The 23527-nt window shown below is 39.2% G+C and overlaps 1 protein-coding gene across 3 annotated transcripts in view; it reads right to left on the bottom strand.

Annotated features, from left to right (window-relative positions):
* Window positions 1-284: 284 nt before the first annotated feature.
* LOC139692568 (ankyrin repeat domain-containing protein 11) overlaps window positions 285-23527 on the bottom strand; it is a 59515-nt gene continuing 36272 nt past the window's right edge. Inside the window, exons 2-9 of one of the 3 annotated variants that reach the window (XM_071590811.1) lie at window positions 22479-22691; window positions 10339-10481; window positions 8603-8732; window positions 5789-5897; window positions 3789-5487; window positions 2337-2549; window positions 1970-2221; window positions 285-1280 (exon numbers count right to left, since the gene is read on the bottom strand). In XM_071590811.1, the coding sequence (XP_071446912.1) occupies window positions 1101-1280; window positions 1970-2221; window positions 2337-2549; window positions 3789-5487; window positions 5789-5897; window positions 8603-8732; window positions 10339-10481; window positions 22479-22691 (2939 nt within the window). In that variant the 3' untranslated portion in view covers window positions 285-1100. Of the gene's footprint in view, window positions 1281-1969; window positions 2222-2336; window positions 2550-3788; window positions 5488-5788; window positions 5898-6245; window positions 6381-6705; window positions 7020-8602; window positions 8733-10338; window positions 10482-22478; window positions 22692-23527 lie in introns of those variants that run through there. The other 2 variants (XM_071590812.1, XM_071590813.1) reach the window with 2 other exon arrangements.

Raw genomic sequence — 23527 nt, 5'->3', positions numbered from 1 at the left:
TTAAGTATCAGATATGTATCATAAAAAATAATGCTGTAAATACATTGACCATTTCCATTTATATATGAACCAATTTATGAAAATATGTGAGCATATTAGATGAAGGAGCGCATTACAAATAAATCTGAAGAGGTTAACTCTACGGAGATGGCAATGGATAGCATTAGAAATCCAACCTTTGATTTGGTAACTGTTGGTGGCATAAACACACCACCATTTTTTTTCACCAGATTCAGGGAATTACCTACCCTAAATAACTGGATTAATTGATTGATTAAAGGCACTTAATGAAAAATGTTTATATAGCTGATGTATATATGTACAATTTTTACAGGATTTCAGTACATTAAAAAAGAAATGTATATTAGAAGTGAGCTCAGGGGAAATAATTCTTATTAAGTTCCTGAAAAATAGTTACATTACTAATATCACATTAATTACTTCGCATGATTATGCCAGCTTTCCCCAGAATGAATTATTCTCCACTCAATTTCCTCCAACCAAGTTATCCCTACCAAAATGCTGCCTACTGATGAAAGTTGTTTAACAGGATTTGAAAACCACACCTTTCAAGGCACAATGACTTGAAATAGAAACAATGTATACTACAAAAGTATGGAAATACAAGCCTTTGAGAGCTCAGAGTCACAAATGTACAGGTACATAAAAGAATGAACAATTTTAGAAATTAAGCTTATTTGACAATGCATAAGCCTTATACAAGTTGAAAACAAATTATAGTAATTAGCATTAAATTCTTCAGTTGACCATGAAAAAGAGCTGATTAATTATTGCAAATAATTGGATACATCACAATCATTACTTGAAGTTTTCCCAAAACGGAATAACTAAGAATATGATAACAATGAGTAATAAATAATCTAGAATATTAATGATTTTTTTAATAATTAACTGTTACACATTTTGAAAAAAAGATTAAGTTCTTACAAGAAAACTTATTCCTCACTGAGATTCCTTTGCAAACAGATTAGCAATGATGTCAAAGTGTGGTGATTTTAAAAGGATGTTACTGTGGCAGGCATTATTTTTCTTCACTATAAGCAGTTGGCCATTTTTTATGATGCAAGCAGCTCATCCTCTCAAGCTGGAAGGAGATCAAAGTCATCACTAACATGAACCATTGGTACATGATGATCTTCAATTACTGGTTTTGTTTTGGCCTCACACAACCCCAATTCCTTCAATTTCCATTCCCAATCCATCTTTTGAACAGCATGCAATGATGCAGCCTCATTGTGATGACGAAGCAGCATTGCTTCCTGAAAAGAAGGTAGAGAAGGCAATTTAGAATACTCAAATATTTGAGTGCCAAAAGTAAATTTGAATTGGTCAACAGAAATGATGACCGGGAATACAGATATGAAAATAATTACTATAATGATATATCAACACAATTGTGAATAATGTAACTTCTTGAGACTTTAATCCTTCATAGTTCCCAAATTCTCATTCATCCTTTTCTTCATTGCATTTAGAAGTATCTTCTTAAAAAATAAATGCATTCTTTAGAAAAGAATGAGCCAACTTTTAAGCTAATAATAACTACCACTGATGAGAAACAAAATAATTAAGTAATTTAAAAAGCAAATAATTATAAGTAGATACTTAAATCATCACCCAATTTCTTTGACTATTATTTCATGAAATATAACCTCATTTAGAAAAATTTGAAACATATTAAAATTACAATACCTGTAGCTGACCATATGCCCCCAAATTCATTAACATACCTTAATTACGAATATTTCGATACTTAATAAATAAATTTATTCAGGTAAGAGTGCTAATACAATAATAACAATTTCAATGGGAAATTACTTCAATTCTGTAGAATTCCTCAGCCTCACTTTTTTAAATTTTAGATACAGGCTTATAGCATATATTAGCAATTGACCATGAAGAATGGGTAAGCCATAGTCAGAAAAAGTTTTATAAAGCAATGAACTACCTTAATTTTTTCCCATTTGTCATCAACATCTTGGAGCCAAGATAAAAATAAGCGCCCATTGTAGCGAGACCTGGCATTCCGGTCCTTTTCCTCTTGTTCAGGTGTGATAACATTATACACTTCTTCATCTTTCAAAATGGTACAAGCAGAGAAAGGAAGGGCTTGGTTAGCTAATGCTCTTGCAGCCCGCCCATGTACACGTAAGATTTCTTGTTCCACTGATAGTACCAACTTTTCTTTCTCAATGACATGCTTCAATACAAAAAGAGAAGAATATTTCAATTACTAATAAAAACCACAATCACAAAAAGGAAGAAATTCCTAGAGCAAACAAGACTAAAATTAGTAAAAAAAGCTGCTCATGTACCTGCATACGCAATCTATAGCGCTCCTTTTCCTGGTCCTGGAAAAGTTCCTTAACCGATGCAGACAGACACTGAGGAGGAGGAGTTATAGGTACTGACAAACGGGAAGTCGCATTTCCAGCAAGAACGTACGTACATCTATTCATGAGGTAATCTTTAAAACCTTGAGGTGGCTTTGGTTGTACTGGAAATAATCCTTTACGACGCCGTTCAATCTGAAATCAAAAGCATACAGTGCAATAAATTAACATTAAAAACAAAGCAATTCAATCTTATTAGAAAACTAAATACTCATCAACTTCTTTACATATTTTTTCTTTCAGAATAGTTATCAGGGTGTATCCTACTCTGTTCTGCCCTCATGATTATCTTGTCCATTTTTGTAGATTAATTGGATGAGGCTTTTCTAACTAATCCTCCAAATATGAAGTGAGATCCTCTGAATACACAGAATTGATGCCAGTTTTAACTTGGTGTAAAGAATACACACATTTACATGCAACATAGAGGAAACAATCAAAGTCCTCACTCCATTAGCCACAAAAATAAAACATGTTAGGTTACATTCATAGAGCAAAAAAAGTATTGACAATTCCCACTGGAACTAGAAAGTTAAAACAATACAGCTTCAGACTTATAGAAGACTTCTGACACCATCATTTGAAAAATAGAATTAATGATTCCAAAATGGGTAAACTCCTGGTAAATATACATGATCCAATTTGTGCAAACTCAAGGATTTCAAGTCTAAAAAAAAGTCCTCAAGAGCTTAATCTTTTTTAAATAAGGAAAAAATGGGGCAAATATTTAGTTCCAAACCTTTATCTAATCGCTCTTTCCACTGAAGAAACTATATTATTGTATTTCAGATTGCTCCCTCTTGAAGTTTAAATATTTAAAGCCCCCAGCTGCTTTTGAAATGATTACTCCTAATTAAAAAAGTTATACTTTGCCTAGGATGGGACAGTCTACTAAGAAAAATAATTGAAGCACTGTCACAAGCACCAACTTCCCATGAAAAGATTACAGAGCAGCACAATCCCCTCAAAAATGAATCTTGTCTAGAAGTAAGAAGGAAAGCACTAAGAAATTACAACACATTTAGTCACAAAGGCATATTATGCACCATATTCAGAAAGAAATGCTTTGAAATATCATGCAAATAACTCCAAAATGCATTAGGCCTTATCAAAGATACATCCTATATTTCTTTCTCAATGAGCATCAGAAAACCATTGTAAAATGAATCACCTGAAAATATGCAAAAGGCTAGAGATTTCCAACAGGTCATATTTAACATGATAAGATCCCAACTATTTGCAATTCATGAATTTACATAAAATAATTCATTTTTTATGAACAAAGCAGTCCATTTACACTATCATCACTGTTACCATTCCATTCAGGATAAATGAAAGAAAAGATAAAAATGTATACCCAAATTATCTACCAACCTGCTTGCGAATGTTGAGAAAAAGCTCATAACAATTGGTTATTGGCTGGTCATGAGGGTGAACTTCACTGACGGTACCAGATGGTACATCCATCGCTGCATCAGTTGATTCCTTTTTCAACTTCCTTTTTCTGGGATGAAGATCTACAGTGGATGTGGAAGACTGCTGCTGCTGTGGCTGCTGCTGTTGCTGAATTGGTGGAGGTAGCTGCGACTGGGGTAGAGAAGTGGGAACCTGCTGAGCTGGCTGGGCTTGGGACTGAGTCTGAGGACCTTGGGGCTGTTGCTGCTGTTGTAGTGATGGAGGCTGGGCTTGCACTGGTTCTTCACCTCCACAATTTGAGCTTGGACCGACAGTCGAGGATGAAGTTGGAACAACTGGGGCAATTTTCTCTTCTGTCTTCACTGGACAAGTGGGCCCACTGCTCAAGGCGGGAGAGGTAGATGCAGACGGGGCAGATTCAGTGATGGGCTCTGGTGGGTTTGGAGGCGATAGATTGGAAGTGGTGACAGGAGTGCCAGTGGAGGCTGATGATGTTGGAATCACAGGAGCTGTTGTAACCGCAGTTGTGCTTACAGTGACCGGTGGCACTGCCGAGGACGTAGGGATGAGAGGCACAGGATTTTGGGGCATTGGGATGGTTGAATGCATGTTTGCCATGCGATGCGAGCTTCTGAGGACTCTCTGCGATCTCTCCTCCGACAGTGTTGCAGCATCTTTCTTTTCATCACCCTTTGACCCAGGGAGGTTGTTTGTAGGCAGATTTTCTCGATTTGCAGAGCAACTTTCACCAGCAGAAGGCATACTAGAAGGTTGACTACTAGGGGCTGTCACCACCGTTCCTGAGCTATTTGGTACAGATGATGATGGATTTTCAGCCCTTTCAGTTTCACTTCCACCCCCAGAGGAAACCACATAGGGCAAGGCAGGATGGTGGTGATGGTGCCTTGTGCTTCCATTTTTACCATTGTTTCGTCCTCCTTGGTCACCACCCTCTGCACCTCCAGAATTTTGTTGAGGAATGACTATTTTCAAAGGTGGGACTTTAGGACCTCCCACCCCTGATCCACCCTCGCCCCTCCGCCCATCTTCCCCTTCGCTCTCCCCACTCTCTGTACTGACTCTGGTAGGTCTTGGACTAGCCCCAGGAGAAGATGTGGCATTAGGGCTCTTTCGATCTGTAGGTGTGTTACCACCAGATGACCCTCCACTTCCAGCGCTAACTTTCCCACTGATTGCGGTGGTAGTACCACCACTCTTACTAGCCATTCCTCCACCCTTAGGGCATCGATCTGTTATCATGCCTCTACCTGGTGGACGTCCAGATGGGCCTGACGTCCGGTTCATCTCCTTGTTACTTTCTGGCCGATCTTCCCTTCTTTTCTTACGCCTTGTTTCATCATCCCCATCCTCCCCATCATTTGCATCATTGTGACTTCGCTTGCCAAGCTCAACTTCAGCAGATTTCAGCTTTTCTTCCCTGACATTTGAGTCGGCAGAATGCTGATCGTTAGTATTTCCAGATCCAAGAGATTCTCTTAAGTCCGCTTCTTTGCTGAGTTTCGATGGTGTAATGGATTTATCTGTATCTGAGCCAGCACTTGTGCCACGGGCAGCACTGCTTTCTTTGTTGCTCTTGAATTCATAGATATCATCAACCTTACTTGAACTGGAGTCCATCTTCACACTGAATTGCACTCTATAACATAATTAATTGTGGGGATCAATATATAACCATAAAGTAACAATAAAATCACTTAAACGCATGTTCGCAGATTTTTGAACTACTATTAATTATTTTTAAACCAACTAAGAAGCAGCTTTAGAATTCCTCATTCGAGTTTTCACCAAGTGCTAATATTTCTGAAAAAGTTTGGGTTCACGGAAAGGAATTGATTGAAACATTATATTAATTACCATGCATTAACTAAATAAATATGCAATGCACACGATCTTTTACCCAGGGACTAACAGTAAACTTAACAAATAAGTCGAATTACCTGGAGTCATGAGGTGGAACTTCTGGTTTGGATTGGGTAGGCTTTTTCTCATCCCTAGTTTTCAACTGATGGAGTCTCAAAGTAACTCTGGGTGAGGCAAGCTTGTCCACTAAGGAGAAACATAAACAATGGCAATGAATATTTAAACGTAATGATAACCACCAGAAGGTGATATGACAAAAACCCTCCTGGTTGAAGACGTTAAATAATGGCTAATCAAACAGTGCCAATGGTTAAAAATCAAAAAAATAAAATGGTACGGGTTCAACGAACGCATCATCAATTATAGTCAAACATTTCACCGTAATATGTTACTATCTTTCACCTACTGAACTGACTGATGCGCCACGCTAATCATCCACACGTTAAAAACGATTAAAGACAACGTACGTTAATATAACTACTTATAACATCAACCATTGATAATATACTTCATCGACATTTGGGAATCGGTCACCTTTGTTTTGAGGTGGTGTTCTACGCATTTCACAGGGGGCACCACAGGCCTCGTAGATAGATGCACAACTGAAGTGGAGGGATCCAATAAATTTATCGTTGGGTTCTGTTTGGTTAATGCAAATTCCATTCAAATCTGTGAACCAGCGAAAACATAATTATAATATAGAGTATTATATGACTTCTACTTTAGTTCAAAGTAGAAATATTAAAATGTAAGCAAAAGGAACTTGACATTTAATGAATACCAGCCGTAAGCAGCAACACCATACAATGTAAATCGTACTCTTACATAATTAAATTACACAATGAATCAGAAATTGCAGAAAATAATGAAAGGATGATTTGATAACAAATCTTAAATTACATTCAACATAACTACTCCATTTAGAATGCATGGCTAGTTTGATAATTCGGAAAACACGCCGTTATTTCACGAAAAGACAAAAATCTAATATTACCATTTTAATCCTTGGAGAGAAGACAATCATTTCAAACCAAGGTAGCACCAAAGGATTAACGGTGTCCAGAATCGTATAACACCAAACATCATGACGACACATGAAAGTTCAATAAATTACAGCAACACAAACCTCAAATCATCACGATATTTGCAATTAACATGTTCCGAAACGGCCGATGTTGCAACATTCGAATGTTATGTGCAATAATGTTTCAAATATACACGACAACTGATACTACCCAAACACGCACTCCTACGGTCGGCACACGACTAATGCACAGGGTTGCCTGCTAAAACCTACGCCGCACAGCCTCACCGCCATGCTGATTTGACCGTGGCTCCCTCATTCGGAAACGGTCCAAGTATATTGAAATTATATAACGCTGTTTAATATGCTTTAAAATTTAATCCTAAAATTATAATTGTAAACATTTATGAAATATAGCATTCTAGAAAGTATTTCATAACTAATTAATACCAAATACGGCCTAATGTATCCCCTTTAAATTTAAAGAAGGCGTGGTCTTATTTCATTTGAGGAAGAGGACAACCAATGGTACAGAGGTTACAGAGCAAGCCCCCCCTCCCTATTACCTGTAGTAAACGTAACCAATCAAAAAAAAGAAATCCCGGACTCCAGGAATTACTTCTATCAGTTTCCGAACAGGGAGAGTTTACTAGTAGTTGTGCGGACATTGGCAAGGTACAATATAAAACAACGAAACAAGTGCTAAATAAAACACTATGAGAGCGGCTAACTCAATTATTTCGAAGAGTATTTGTCAATGGCAACGAGCCCAAACTTATGAACATTCATCTTGAGGACTAAAACAAACCGAAAAATTCAGCTAGATTTTTTCTAATACCGGAAGATGTCACCTATGCAATGAAACCGGTAGTACCGTATTAATAAATTTTTTGTCGACTTTTGCAAAGTTTCTCTTATTCATGAAGATTACTAGTAACTAATTTCACAATCGTTAATATGAAAAAATATACAAAATTAGGAATCCAGAAAATACAAATATTACAATGGGACCTTTGTCACAATCAAACTATGCCGTCTCCATATTGCTTTCTCATCCCGCAATTGGGTGACAAATATAAGGATGGATGATACCTTTCAGAAGTGGAGAAATTATCACTAATTTTTACTATATGCATGAAATTTTGGAAAAAATGCCAAATAATTTATTCAAAGGAATAACGTGCGAAAGCGGTGGGCGGATGTACCACGTACAAGGTAGTCGAAAAAGCGAAGTAAGGCAATGGGGTGGGAGCGTAGTGAGGTAAGATACAAGAGTAAATTTATAACGCAATGCCCGTCATAAACACGGCAATGTCATTTCAGCCTGAGGGTACACACATTCCGGACAATAAAGGATGGCCAAGAAAGAGTAACCCAACAAAGAGTAATTAAAGAAATTAAATTAAGTTTAAACAATGAAAATCTTAGTTATAAGCAAAGTCTAGAGGCGATTACGCATATTGAATTGAGACTAATACTATTAATTAATCAGTTAGGTAACACATTAAATATTTCATAAGTTAGGAGGCTACTTCTAGGAGCCGACCGAGCCTGGCGTCTCTAATTTATGGGACTTTCAACACATTTAAAAATGAATAAAACCTATAAAACATCGTCAAAAGATCAAAATTTGAGGACCAGGAGCGAATTACATCGATGAAGAATTGATGTTACCATTACCAACGCCCAAAGAAATGATAACGTTAATTTAACAATGAAATGAAAGTAAAGAGACTCCAGAAAATTGTTTGAATTTATTTGTTAGAAAACAATGAGGTTATCAGTTGCGATAGCTAATCGTTGGCTTTCGGTGATAATTTTACGGTTCACTAAACACAAATATAAACCAATTCGTTAAAATTCTCACCTTGATTTTGCATGTCCGTATTCTCTGCGAAAATTGCTGCCACCCGGGGCGCTGCCACATCCGCAGCAGTTTTCCCTCTCTTGTTTCTCAACGCTGTGCTGGCTCCACGATGAATGAGAAGCCTCACCAGCTGAAAAATTAGTTTAAACGCATTATTTATAAAATAACACAGTACAAATGGATTTAAACGAATGCGGTTAAAAACATAAAAGCACTTGCCGTCCTAACTACTGCTAAAGGAGTTCTGAAAGTCAGCCGAACGATAATGATTCGGGATCACATACAACATTATTATTAATGATGATAACCCAAGTCCGGAGCTGCTTTCACAATTTCATGGTACACATATTGCATATAGATATAATCATAAAATGTAATATTAACTTAAACTATTGAATCATGCCTTACTTAGTTAAAGTTTGAAATTTAAACGGATGAAAATTTGAAACTGCGATAAAAATCTAGCGGTTCTTCCACACCAGGAGTTATAGGCCATCAATGCTAAATCAACTAAATAAATACTAATTTTTTATGCACAAACAATCAATCACGATATAACTGACTATTAGCGAGTTAAAGGTGATGCTGGACAAAAAACTGATAGCCGGGCTGTGTCCTGTAAAAGCCTGGCAATATGACGCACCCATAAGAAGAGAATATTTTTAAACGAGATTACCTATTTCTCATTCGCGGAACTAAAATACATGACATTGCTGGGTCAGCATTATTCAAATAGCACAGAAGGGGCATTGAAAAATACCATACGAGGAAAATAAGGATTAGTTTTATGAACACAATAATCTGCACCAGCCGATTCTTGTGTATCTACGATTTCATCCGCTCAATTAACAAAAAAATGTGCCAGGCGAGACGTAAGGAAGCAGTGCATTACAAATAAAAAAGAGAAGCTAGATTGGTACTATCCTCCACTTATATAATGCGCAACGTGTCAAATCCATTAATTCATACTCTAAGATATTGCCTAAGTGCCTGGCATTCCACTTAAGGAATAAAGAGGATATATATATATATATATATATATATATATATATATATATATATATATATATATATATATATATATAAGAAATAGGAATAAAATACAACCCAGAGAAATTTCAATACCCCCATACTGACTCGTGAAATGGTCCTTCCTCAACAGGTAGAGCAGCATTGGGTCGTGATTCGGAAGATTCTAGGAATTAGGCAACGGGAGCAAAAATACCTAAAAATTACACTTAACAAATATTTCTTAATGTAAGTTATTTAATTAAAATTCCTGAGGCTACTGTAACGACCAAATGTCTACATGAAATACCATAGATATCTGTCTTTCCATTAAATCATTCGTTTGAAACATGATGCAGTGCTTTCCCGGCTATCAGCTTGACGAAGTTTTCTCGGACTCATCTGCCACGATGACAACGCTCCAGACGAATTTCGAAACATCGGGCAACATGCAACCCATGAACCGGTGGAATACCCGAGAAAACTTCGTCAAGCCTATTATTTTGATTCTAACTCCTCGTGCTTACGAATGGCATCACATTTATAAATATATTTGGTTAAAGGAGATGCTTTCCACTTTCGGCAATTGCTTTAAATCTCACGATTTCCTTAAGCGGCACTTAGGTGGAGCTAAAGGAATATTTATAAGGTTAATATGGTATCGATCAAAATATTTTATAACCTAAGGATGAATCGGGAGATGAGTGGTCATGCTAAGGAAAACTCACGTTTGCGTGCCCGTTAACTGATGCATCGTGAAGTGGCGTCTCGTCATCCAAGCCGCGTGCATCAACCGAGGCGCCAGCGTTTATCAAACACCTGGCCACGTTCTCCCATCCGCGGTTGCACGCCTCGTGCAAGGGCGTCCATCCTGAATTGAAGATTTAGGCGCATTAAAGTAATCAAAATATTAGGTACACAGGACAGCAAGAGGGGGAACATACCCATGCAAATACGATTAAACTAGGATTAAAACCATGGGAAAAATAACTATTCTTCTACCCAGGGACGCGTTCGCCCCGAGTAAGTTAAAAAGTGTCACAACGTTTACAACCGTCGACGGGATGATATGCCCCGCACAAGTAGAAAACTAGGCGTCGAAGAAAAAATACCTGCGTGTTCGTAATGTTTTAATTTATACCAGAAGCTCTAACAGGAAAAAATAGTGAGCGAGACTGTTCTAGATTTAAAAAAAATCCTTTCGGTTTCAAGCTTATGAGAATTAAAGTTTCAGATTTTCCCACATCAAAATTTTGGGCCGGGAAATTAATTGACCAGATTTGACATATGCTACTTCAATATTATTACTGGCATGATTATTACTGTGAATCCACTGAATTCCTTCAATTATGTAATCATAATCCTTATGCGTATTTCTTTAGAAATGTATTCGGAAATCTTCCGAAGCCAAACAATGCCCACATCTCAGGTTCGTATTGCATGTCTCTAATAAATACTACTTTAGGGAAAGTACGAGGGTCATCCGGAAAGTAGTACCCGTTCGTGCCGCATGAAGTGCTGACGACGCGAGTAGCCGCTGGACGAGGTCAGATAGCTTCAGTGGCTTGTCTGCCTTCTCTGAGCCAAGTTGCGTGACGCTAGCATTGCCTGTGTTGTTTCTGTGATTGTTTACAATGTTTAAAAAAATTGAGAACGCCGCCAGTTGTGAAGTGAGGGCAGTGATTAAATTCCTCAATGCAAGAAACGTTCGCCCATGTGATATTCATCGCCAATTAAAGGAGGTGTATGGAGACAATGTAATGGACGAGTCGTCTGTTCGGCGGTGGTGTCGCAACTTCAACATGGGGAGGGGGAACACACACGACGATGAGCGTTCGGGGAGACCGTCTGTCATTACAGACCAACTGGTGAGCTCAGTTGACGAATTCGTGAGGAACGATCGGCGCGTCACAATTGATGACATCTGTGAGCATTTTCCCAATGTTTCTCGAACAATTGTTCATGAAATTGTTAAACACCATCTGCATTATGCAAAAATTTGTGCAAGATGGGTCCCTCGCGTATCTCAATGAGCTGGCGGCGAAGGACTATGCAGCAGGAATACAGAAACTTGTCACACGTTATGACAAATGCCTTAATTTGCTTGGAGATTATGTTGAGAAGTAGTTTAAAGTATCCTCTTTCAAATAAAATTTTTTATGTTTGTTAATATTTACTTTTGTGTCTTTAATTCACGAACGGGTACTACTTTCCGGATGACCCTCGTAGAAACCCAAGGATAATATTGTTTTCTGTAAGCCTTTGCCTAAAAATCACAAAGTTTTATATTTTTTTATGCATAGCCTGAAAGAGTAACACATTAATTTCCTGGTCTTCCAAAGCAAAGCGAGACGGCGATGCTTTCACAAAAAGGCTGAATTATGGAAATAATGCTCAAACCACAAATTACCACGTCCTCATCAAGTAAATACTCCAGCATTGTTTCATTTTTATTATCAATATACAGAGAATGCTCAGCAAACATCCAGAAAACCTTATAGGATCGTTCATTAAATTTAATCGTATGCTTCTGAAATAAAGAGGCGGCAGAAAGCAAACCTTGAATAACACAAAAAAATTAAAGCAACCCCTTTGGAATTAAATTAAAAAACAATAGAAGACCCAAAGTTTTTCCTACCGTTATCTAACATAGAACACTGAGAAGTTCATCAACTAGAGGCTAAAAATTCTCAAAGCACGACCCTAATAATTCCAGTTTTCCATTTCATCGACACTAGAATCTTATGAAGAGATTTGTTGCACTCTAGAGCAGATCTTCTACTCCTAAGATTTGATCTAACATTAGCCTCGCCTGCATTATCACGGCGAACTCAGGAGTAATCGTATTCTTGGGCAACCGAGGACGACGGTCTCAAAATAATTTACGCTAATGCTCAAACCAATGGTATCAAACATGCTGGTGTTCAAATCAAGTGCGAATTGGCTCTTGGCACGAGTTTCTTTTTAGTGATGATTCATTAGTTTAGCTCACCTTACAGAACTAAACAGGCACACAACCTCTTTGTATTGATAATTAAAACGATACAGTGCTGGGAGATTCACTGGATGAGGGTTTCAGATATTTTAGCACCCTGTAAGCCACTGCTAGGGTGTGTAGGTGAATAAAAACCAGACTAACTTTGACCCGAATATTCGGACAATGTTATTCTGATTCCTTATCGTACGTGGAAAAAATTACATATTAAATCTCTTTGTTCTACACTTAATCTCTCTAATTTTATTTAAAAAAATATTTCTCCTACCGTAGTACGATAGCGGTAATAATACATGTTCAGCTAAAGAGATATCTTTCCAATTTATGGAAGAGATTTAATCTGCAATTTAACCTTTGCTCCATGAGTATCTCATAGTCCAACTCCTCTAATATTTTGGATACGTTTAACAAATCTAGCTCCTATACGCTGCACGCGATTCAATTCGGTAATCCATCCAACTTCGTGAGGATCCCATATAGCACTAGTAACATATTCTAAATGAGGCCTAACCAGCGAAAGATAAATTTCTCTTTGACTTTTTCATCACATTTACCAAGTACTCTTCTAATAAATCCTAATTTTTAGTTAGCTTGTCCACATATTCCCCGTATGTGTTTCACCCAGGAGAGATCGTGAGTGAAGGTAACGCCTAAGTATTTAATTGAGACTACACATTCCATTTCGGCGTTCCCAATGCAGTAGGCGTTCGGGTGGGAGTCAAAGAGAAATGTTATCTTTCGCTGGTTAGGTCTCATTTAGAATAAATGGCTAGTGTATGGGATCCACACGAAGTTGGATTGATTACCGAATTGGATCGCATGCAGGGTAGAGTTAGATTTGTAAAACGTTTTCAATTGTTTCAGGCACAACTTTGTGGAAGAATGAAGGAAGGAATTCATGTTCATTAAATGAAGAACACAATGGAAATGGAAAAAGTTACAAATGGTGTTAACTGCCTTATTATGGATTAATTTCACAAAAGATAGCCAACCTCTTTCTAAGGGAAAAATTTCAAATAGCGTTTTAAAACACGAATAACTTAAAATCATTCTTGAATACTACGAAATACAACGCAGGAAAAAAAATAAAAAGTGGCACTTATAAGTTAACTTGTAAGGACTGTATATGCAGGCCGAACGGGGAGATCATTAAAAACACGGCTGGAGGAACATAAACGCTCTTTCAGAAATTGCGACCTCAAGCAATCTCACTTCACCAAGCATCTATGGGAAGAAAATCATGGGAGTGATTTCAACCCGGAACTCATACACCGGATGGACAAAGGAATGAGGATGGACAAGTAGGAAGAGCAGGAAATCAAAATTTGAAAAAAGGTCATTTGGTCCACGATTTATTGTTTGAATACATCTCTCCAATCCTGGAAGCATTCCTTTCCTTCAGGGAAAGACCTAACCTCCCCACTGTAAACCCCACCTTTCCTGACGCTTAACATCCCTCTCCTCCTTCCTATCAATGCCGATCACAACCCCAATTCTTTCCCCTCCGTCCGCCCCTCTCACACAGTCCTTCCCCCGCATGAATCGTATACAAATGGACCGCAACTTGACTAATTTGTAACTGATGATGACGCCTGAGCGTTGAAACTAGTGCAATGTAAAGAACAGTGAAAAAATACATTACGTTCTTCATTAAATGAACATGAACTTCCACAAAGTTAAACCAGAAACCATCGAATGCAGAATAACACGTATTAAGTAGTTACTAGGGCTAACTTTCACAAATTTTAAGAAACTGCAGGAAATGACTCAAGTGCAACTTTCATTATGTCACCTGCAGGTGCCCACAGAAGTGCGAAAATTTCTGCCAAAATCATTCGTCTAGACCAAAATCACGCACGCTATCATAGTTTGATAAAACACGGCATGCATTCAATTTGCTCGCTTAGATTTCCACCCCAGGAACAGGGGTCCAAAAATATATGGATCGATACTGGACATCATGACTGGGCATGAATGAGCTTAAGATTGACACGTGAATGGCACTTAAAAGTTAGACTTGTTCAAATCCATGTCGTCAAAATATTTCGTTGAACTTAGAAACTGGAAATGCATGCATTTATTTTACGTGAAACTTTAGAAGGGCTATATTGATGTTCAAACGGAGAAACCCGGATTGTATGAAATATTAAATATCTGTCTCATTAAAATTTCGACAAATATCTTATTCATAAACCATTCTCCCGAACTTCCATTTATTCCTACGCTCACTACCTTACTTCAATATCCCAACATTTTCTAATGTTTCCTTACAAGGATACTAGCAATTATTTTATCTATTTGATCTTGTACATAGTTCACGTCTAACCCCCAACGATTGCTTCGGCATGTTAACTTGAATAACATGAAGTTTCTTGATTTGCTTTTATACAGAGACGCCCATAACACCCGCCCCCAGTCCTTCAAAAGTGTATTTTTAAAGTGACAATGTGGGGGCATATTCCCGAGCATCTACCTCACTGAGGAATAGATGCTGCGTGGACTACCGTTCGAATAGCTACTACCTTTCGACCTATCGCACGGGTGACCGTACTTATTATCCCCGCCAGCACAACTCTATGGGCATTCTAGAAACGCACCCCTTCCACCAACAATGGTTAGAGCCCATGGTATGGGATCTGGTGTATAGACTATAAATGAAGTCTCAGAAATGGATACGATAAATATCTCTTTGAATACATTGTTTTGGGGCGCGAAAAATATCTTCATAAAATGCCATTTAAATATTAACTCTGCTAGTTTTAGATACGGGCACGCGCACGGCGTTATCATCGTTACAATTATATTGTTGGTGCAAAATTGAATGAGGTTATTTTAAGCCTCCTATCACATGGAGTTGGGGATGCATTTCACTCAAGTAAGGAATGGTCTATTTCAAATGGGGATTTGACCCAAATATTTGGGCGAAATGGACGGAAAAGAAAACAAATAATGAAGTGCAAGGCACGATGGGATAGGAGGGAGATTTCTAGGAAGAAACTGAAAGGAGGCGGGAATGGTGGATTCACAACATTTGGATTGTCGATGGAATTATGAAGACTGCGATGGAGAGAACTTAACGCAACCGAGGTAGAGGGAAGAAAAGGATTGGCATATTGGATGGAAAGAAGCAAGCGAGAATGCATACGGGCTTGAAGGATTTATTGTACCATGGAGTGTCAGTTTGTTTCATGTTAGAAGAGGGTTGAACGAGACTAACAATTAATTATAACAGGAGAAAAAACAACGGATCCAAATAAGCGACATAAGACGACAGGTTCAAACCACCAACTAGTATCGCATGGTGTACCGACCTGAACTATTAGCAGTTGATTAACTACTACGCTCCAAAATACCCGTAATACGAGTACGGGAACGCGCAAAAAGTCAAAGTTTCAGAGCCCATTTCTCAGTGTTGGTATCTGTCTGAAAATTTTGTACGATATAACCTATTCGTGCGACGCACGAAAAAACGATCTTACAGCAATCTCCTTTCATTGAAAACCATAGCGTAGCAATTCTCAATAATACCCAAGGAAACAGAGACACCTTTATCTGTATTTTACATGGAACATTGTGTTAACTTTTCGGCACGGCTATTACTTCTCGGATAACTCCTCTTTTTCTCCCGGCGCAACAGTTCGAGGTGAACTTTTACCTTCCGCCTATTTCTCCTCCACTGTCCTCTCTTGTCCATCTTTCTCCTTCAATTTTCGACTTCATTCATGCGAAGACCTACATTCTTATAACCATTTCAGTCTGGCTCTCTCCCTTGATACATTATACCTTTATTTACATCGCTGTCTCAATCATTCTTCCAAGATGTCGCAATCACAGTAGTATATGTACCTTTATTAACCTAATTGTATCTTCTCCATTTATAAGTTTATAAAATTCATCAACATTATCCGAATTCAATACTCGCAATTTTCTTTAACTTCCGCATACATATTTCGAATATTCTCGAAGTATTTTCTTCCGTCGACCTTTAAAGTTTGTTTTAGTAACATGCATGACCTGTCTCAAAAAATAAGTAGAATAAATCGGGGGAAAGCCTATATTGCATATCAAGTACGAATTACTAAAACTCTTCAAAACAGCAAACTTGTGCATCAACACACCGATGTCAGCGCCCCTGCCGAGCTTCAGGTACGCGTTCTGCAAGGCATCAGGACCCTCGCTCAGGCATCTTTGACATAATCCAGTGGTGCAAAATGGTACTCATAGAGATTGCACTTGGGCCGAACTAAAAGGCCCATGTCTCATCATCAGTAACCAATTCTAAATAATTCGGGTCACTTTCACAACGGTCTAAGGGGTCTAAGGCAAGATTGTCACACATGGCGTCTTCCTGCAGCACCTTGAGTACAATCTGGGCACACCTTTCTCATGGCTTAATCTTCCTTAAGGATTCAATGCACTGTGGTTTTCTGAATATTGCACTCTGCTAACACCCTGAAACTAGGGAGTCATAGATCATAATTGAGCAAGTGCCTCACTTGTGGCTCCTTTTTATCACACTGTGTTGTTTTTGGATGCCCAGGGTATTCCTCATCGTCAACCTCCTCGTTACCCTCCCAGGACATCCTCTGCAAGCAGAAAACCATCACTTGGGACATTTCTCCATTTCCATAGGCATCCTAACCATGGTCATGGTCTCCTAAACCGATTTCCCAATTTCAATACAAAAAATTTATCGCATATCATTGCTCGGTGGAGAGTGACATCGTTAATTTGTGACGCGACCCTCGAACAGGGGTTCAAATCTGGCAGCGATCCGCAGACTGTAACGGCCTGAAGACAACTGACGCGGGCTTCTAGCGGTGTTGCTTTTCCAACACCTCTCAACATTTTTCCCGCCACAAATTGTCCCACTCTAGTCTTCATAAAGCACAGACCCTGTATGACATTACAGGCCATATCAATGTTTTGTAGGCCTGGATTTTTGTTTATGGATAATGGGTTACATATAATTAGATGAATGACATCATAATATGGTTTTTCCCTGCATGCATTCGTTCTAAACACTGATATACTCGAATAATTAGCAGAAAAAATACTCATAGAACTCGGAGGATATGCGGGACTATCCTTCGATAACGAACTTCAAAAGTTTGGAAGAATCCCATGCTATGATGTTACTCAGACTTGCACACTGTATTCTCTTTGCCTTGATCCGAAGGAGAAGAGCGAATTTTCTAGAAGTGAAAGGCAAATATATTGCATACTTAACATAACACATAACTCGAACTCTTGCATTTAGTCTTTTGTTCACTTTTCAAAAATTGTGGAACGCAATTTGAAACGACATCAAAACTACAAATACAGACGTAGGCGTTATAACTACGAGGGTCATCCGGAAAGTAGTACCCGTTCGTGAATTAAAGACACAAAAGTAAATATTAACAAACATAAAAAATTTTATTTGAAAGAGGATACTTTAAACTACTTCTCAACATAATCTCCAAGCAAATTAAGGCATTTGTCATAACGTGTGACAAGTTTCTGTATTCCTGCTGCATAGTCCTTCGCCGCCAGCTCATTGAGATACGCGAGGGACCCATCTTGCACAAATTTTTGCATAATGCAGATGGTGTTTAACAATTTCATGAACAATTGTTCGAGAAACATTGGGAAAATGCTCACAGATGTCATCAATTGTGACGCGCCGATCGTTCCTCACGAATTCGTCAACTGAGCTCACCAGTTGGTCTGTAATGACAGACGGTCTCCCCGAACGCTCATCGTCGTGTGTGTTCCCCCTCCCCATGTTGAAGTTGCGACACCACCGCCGAACAGACGACTCGTCCATTACATTGTCTCCATACACCTCCTTTAATTGGCGATGAATATCACATGGGCGAACGTTTCTTGCATTGAGGAATTTAATCACTGCCCTCACTTCACAACTGGCGGCGTTCTCAATTTTTTTAAACATTGTAAACAATCACAGAAACAACACAGGCAATGCTAGCGTCACGCAACTTGGCTCAGAGAAGGCAGACAAGCCACTGAAGCTATCTGACCTCGTCCAGCGGCTACTCGCGTCGTCAGCACTTCATGCGGCACGAACGGGTACTACTTTCCGGATGACCCTCGTACGTTAACATGCGAGGTTATGTTTATAGATTTCCCACACTCATATGAAATCATAAAGAAGGATATTAAGATTAATTACAACACGGAAGACAAATGGGGAAACGGAATGTAGAACCATTATCTGGGACGAAAGGAAGGAGTATCTGGAGGTAGTGGAAACATTTATGAGTGAGAACTGGGAGATGCGTGCAGTGGAGGTACGAGGCATATTCGAAAAGTAACGCCCGTTTTCTTAAATTTAAATATTGGTGGGTCAGAACAAAGTTGTACTCACGCACCACCCAGGAGGTGAACTTACATGTTGAGGGATTGAAAAATCTGACGAAAGCGTCGCGAAAATTGCTTAGAAATGAACGGCGACTATGCGGAAAAGTGAAGTAGGTTTGTAGGAAACTAAATTCGCCAATAAAAACTTTTCTAACGAATATAATTCTCTAAGACCAAGTTAACCTTACTTACAAAATTACCCTAGCATGAATTGAGGCGGGAAATTAATACAGGGATTGCTCCAAAAGTAATGCAATTGAACTTCCCGCGCCGTTCCTATTGGTCGGAGTGGGATCGAACCACTTGGAGAGGTGAGGAGACGCTAAGCTTTGCCGCGAAACAGGTCTCAGTGCTCTCCAAGCTGTGGAAGCGGCAGGACGTCACTTATTGTAAACCTCTGCGCGCCGACCATGTCACGAAAGACCAACCGAGCGAAAATTTCCATTGAAATTTTGCAACGGATTGAAAATGAACCGGATTATTTGGACAACGTCATCACCGGTGATGAAACCTGGGTTTTAGAATACGACCCAGAAACAAAATTCCAAAGCTCTGAGTGGCACAGCGACCAGTCCCTCAAGCCCAAAAAGGCAAGAATGAGGTTAAAAATTTAGGCTCATATGCAATACACTATATCAACAAATGAGCCATTTACAGAGGATATTAGACTGAAAGGCTAGAAATCCCGACAGGTTCCTATTGTCATTTGAGCCACACAAGAAAATAGTGAAATGTAACAAATTTAAATGCATTCAATAATGCAACGTTTGCTTCTCAGCCAAACATAACCATATTACGGCACTAAATTGTGGATGACTTCTCGTTGTAAACCATTTCGACTCTAATGAATATTTTTGTCTAATTGAATGCAGGATATATTCGTATTGATAGGTAATGTGGTGCTGAAGACTGTAATAGAGGAGAGAACGGAGAGCAAGATACAGGGAAGAAGAATGAGGAAATGTGGATGGACTTAAGGGAAGTAGAAAGTATCAGAGCTAAAGAATGAGAATGGGTTATCGCATAAGTACTATCGCATATTGTCAAGATCAACAACTAATGCATTGGTTCGTTTGGGAGAAGAAAAACATCAGTCATCAGGACAACGTGGGCAGGCAGGTTTTGTGGATGGATAAGAAAAACAGCGGCTGAATTTGGCCTGTATTAACACTGATGGGCCTCTTCAAAAATTACTCCTCAAGTGAAATACTTTCCAGATTTGAATCACATTGAATGTACCCGGACATTTTAATCAAAACACGCATGCATGTTATTATTTCTCAAATATTTTTCCTTATTGGGTTGATTCTTTCTTCGCAATATTGGCAACGATATTAATGGACAAATGAAGTGGATTACGAGGGTCATCCGGAAAGTAGTACCCGTTCGTGCCGCATGAAGTGCTGACGACGCGAGTAGCCGCTGGACGAGGTCAGATAGCTTCAGTGGCTTGTCTGCCTTCTCTGAGCCAAGTTGCGTGACGCTAGCATTGCCTGTGTTGTTTCTGTGATTGTTTACAATGTTTAAAAAAATTGAGAACGCCGCCAGTTGTGAAGTGAGGGCAGTGATTAAATTCCTCAATGCAAGAAACGTTCGCCCATGTGATATTCATCGCCAATTAAAGGAGGTGTATGGAGACAATGTAATGGACGAGTCGTCTGTTCGGCGGTGGTGTCGCAACTTCAACATGGGGAGGGGGAACACACACGACGATGAGCGTTCGGGGAGACCGTCTGTCATTACAGACCAACTGGTGAGCTCAGTTGACGAATTCGTGAGGAACGATCGGCGCGTCACAATTGATGACATCTGTGAGCATTTTCCCAATGTTTCTCGAACAATTGTTCATGAAATTGTTAAACACCATCTGCATTATGCAAAAATTTGTGCAAGATGGGTCCCTCGCGTATCTCAATGAGCTGGCGGCGAAGGACTATGCAGCAGGAATACAGAAACTTGTCACACGTTATGACAAATGCCTTAATTTGCTTGGTGATTATGTTGAGAAGTAGTTTAAAGTATCCTCTTTCAAATAAAATTTTTTATGTTTGTTAATATTTACTTTTGTGTCTTTAATTCACGAACGGGTATTACTTTCCGGATGACCCTCGTATATGCTAGCATGACCAATCATTAACTAGTAATCTAATTTACTATATTTAAAACAAGTTAGACACCACCAACCACAGTAAACACGAAGGTTGGTTCAATAGGTGAGGATAGAGCCCAAATAGTACAAAGCCCAACAGCATGTGGCATTAATACAGGGGTCGGTTCCTTTCACTTTTCCACCTATGGTTTCCCAGGAAGATCTGGCACCTGTAAAAATTACACAGCTTTGGAGAAGCTGAGAGTGCTGAGGAAAGTCAAACATGAATGAATCTGGGCCTTCAATTCAGTGAGCTATGCACTGTACTACCATTTCCCCAAAAATTAGATGGAGCCAAAAAATGTCTGAGCACCAACATTATATCTACATCTTCCCTTGACTTTCTGATGCCCAAAAAATACGGCTGAGCTGTCCTAAGAGAGGGAAATCATCTTGTTCATATCAAATGATGCAATACAATTTATCTGCGCTGCCCATGAAAAAACTGTTATCAACAAGAAGTTCCTTATAAGTAAAATAAAATGAGTTAATCGTCATTAGGAGAACTAAAATTAGTTTTTCATTAACTTAAACATTGATCGTATGTCTAGTAAGTAAAATAAGGCAAATTAATAATTGAAATCTTATCAAGTTCAATTTTGAATAAGAAAATTATTTTACGAAAAGGGATACAAAATGTCTAAGCATTCTAATTCCCTACTAACCCTAAAGGAAATAAGTAATTCAATTCTCACGCAGCAATGAACTCGGAACCAGGGATTATACGCGGAGAAATGATAAATTATGAGAAAAAAGCTCTTCAGAAAAGAATGAATGCTGCATGTTTAAAATGGAACTAAGTCAAGAAATCACTAACTCGGTCAATTAAGATAACAGTAGAAAGATGCACCATACAGAGCGCTGTAACCCGATTAGTGGGCGGTAGTGTTGCATTCTGCAGGCGATGGCAACGGTAGAGCACATTAGTGATGATTATCGTTACACCAGAGGTCATTAAAAACAGTTATTGCAGGCACGACTGCTGAGTTCATACGCACTTTCATACCCATTAGAGTACTTAGGGAACAGAGCAGCTCTTTTTAGAGCTACTTTTGCACTATTTGTAAATGAGAGAGGGGCACCAATTAAGTAATTAAGTACCTTCTTTGGCCACGGAGCTTGGTGATACCCTTATTAACTATTACATGAGAGGATGGGGCAGTTTGAATCTCAATATGACGCAAATCACGGCTTAGTAATCCATTGCCAATCAATTATTGACTTCACTGTAGAAAATCAACACCCAATGCCACATCTGTACACACATGCTCTTGGGAAGATTCGAACTCGCTATCCTAGGTTAGATGGCCAATTCCCTGCAGGTTGAGGTTGCATATGAGGGATTTAGCGGCGTAACTCACCCGCGAAGTCAGTGCAATTCGGGTCGGCGCCCTGTGACAACAGTCTCTGGACGTGCCGGAGATCACCTCGGATGGACGCGATGTGAAGGGACGTTTCCCCACGCTCGTTACGCCAGCAAGTCCCGCTACGCGATGAAGTCGGAGTGCCGTGCGACTGCTGGTAGTGCGACGGGGAAGCTGACCCGGACGAAGATCGACTCGGTGAACCATTGCCTGCAAGAAGAAAACGCCGATATTTTATGGTCTATGTTGCGGGATTCACGAGGAAGAATAATTGATTGACTTGATTTCATTTCCCAGGAAATAATACAGTTAGATGTATGTTACAACGAATGGACCACTAACATCGATACCGTCGATATGTTGGTCCTCGAAATACAAGGGGTTGAAAACAAACACTGCTGTCAAGTTCGGTTTGATAGGTGAGGCTTAGGCATCATCCAATACTAGGCCCCATACGGCGTGTGAAATGAACACTTTAGTTAAGAGGGACCAATTTCCTTCCCCCTGTGCCTCCTATGGTTTTTATCAGGACATTCTGGTACCCGTAAAATCACACAACTCGGGTGAAGTTGAGGGTGCCCAGAGACGTTCCCGGAAATGGAACCCGGATCCTCCGCCCAGTAGCTCTATGCTCTACCCCAGAACTACCACGTCCCCCAACAAGAGGTCAACGAATTTAATATCAGTGGACAAAAAACAACATTTTCGCCTAAATCTCTTCGGCTAGATCACAAATATGAAAAGATTGAGATTCCGTGATACGTTGGTGCCAGCCGTCTTATAAAAATCTTTAGATTTATCCAAAGGTAATGGAAAAGATAGCAATTGGGAATATGAAGATATCCTTCAGTCGATTCCGCCAAAACTGTAGCAGCTGATAACAGAGACGAAGGCTATTTCAATGTTCCACTTGATAAAGATTTATTCCCGACTGGTTTCGATGCACTTTATCATTTTCAAGTGAAGCTCGCATATATTAAACATAGGAGGTGGGGAAACCAGGGTGTCTCCACGTGCTGGGAGGGGTTATACGAGTGGGAAAAACA

This window comes from Hetaerina americana, unplaced genomic scaffold, assembly GCF_022747635.1.
Source record: "Hetaerina americana unplaced genomic scaffold, ioHetAmer1.1.p SCAF_4, whole genome shotgun sequence".
Classification (NCBI taxonomy): Eukaryota; Metazoa; Arthropoda; class Insecta; order Odonata; family Calopterygidae; genus Hetaerina; species Hetaerina americana.
Note: the sequence above shows the minus strand (reverse complement) of the source record. Positions and strands in the feature narration are given on the sequence as shown.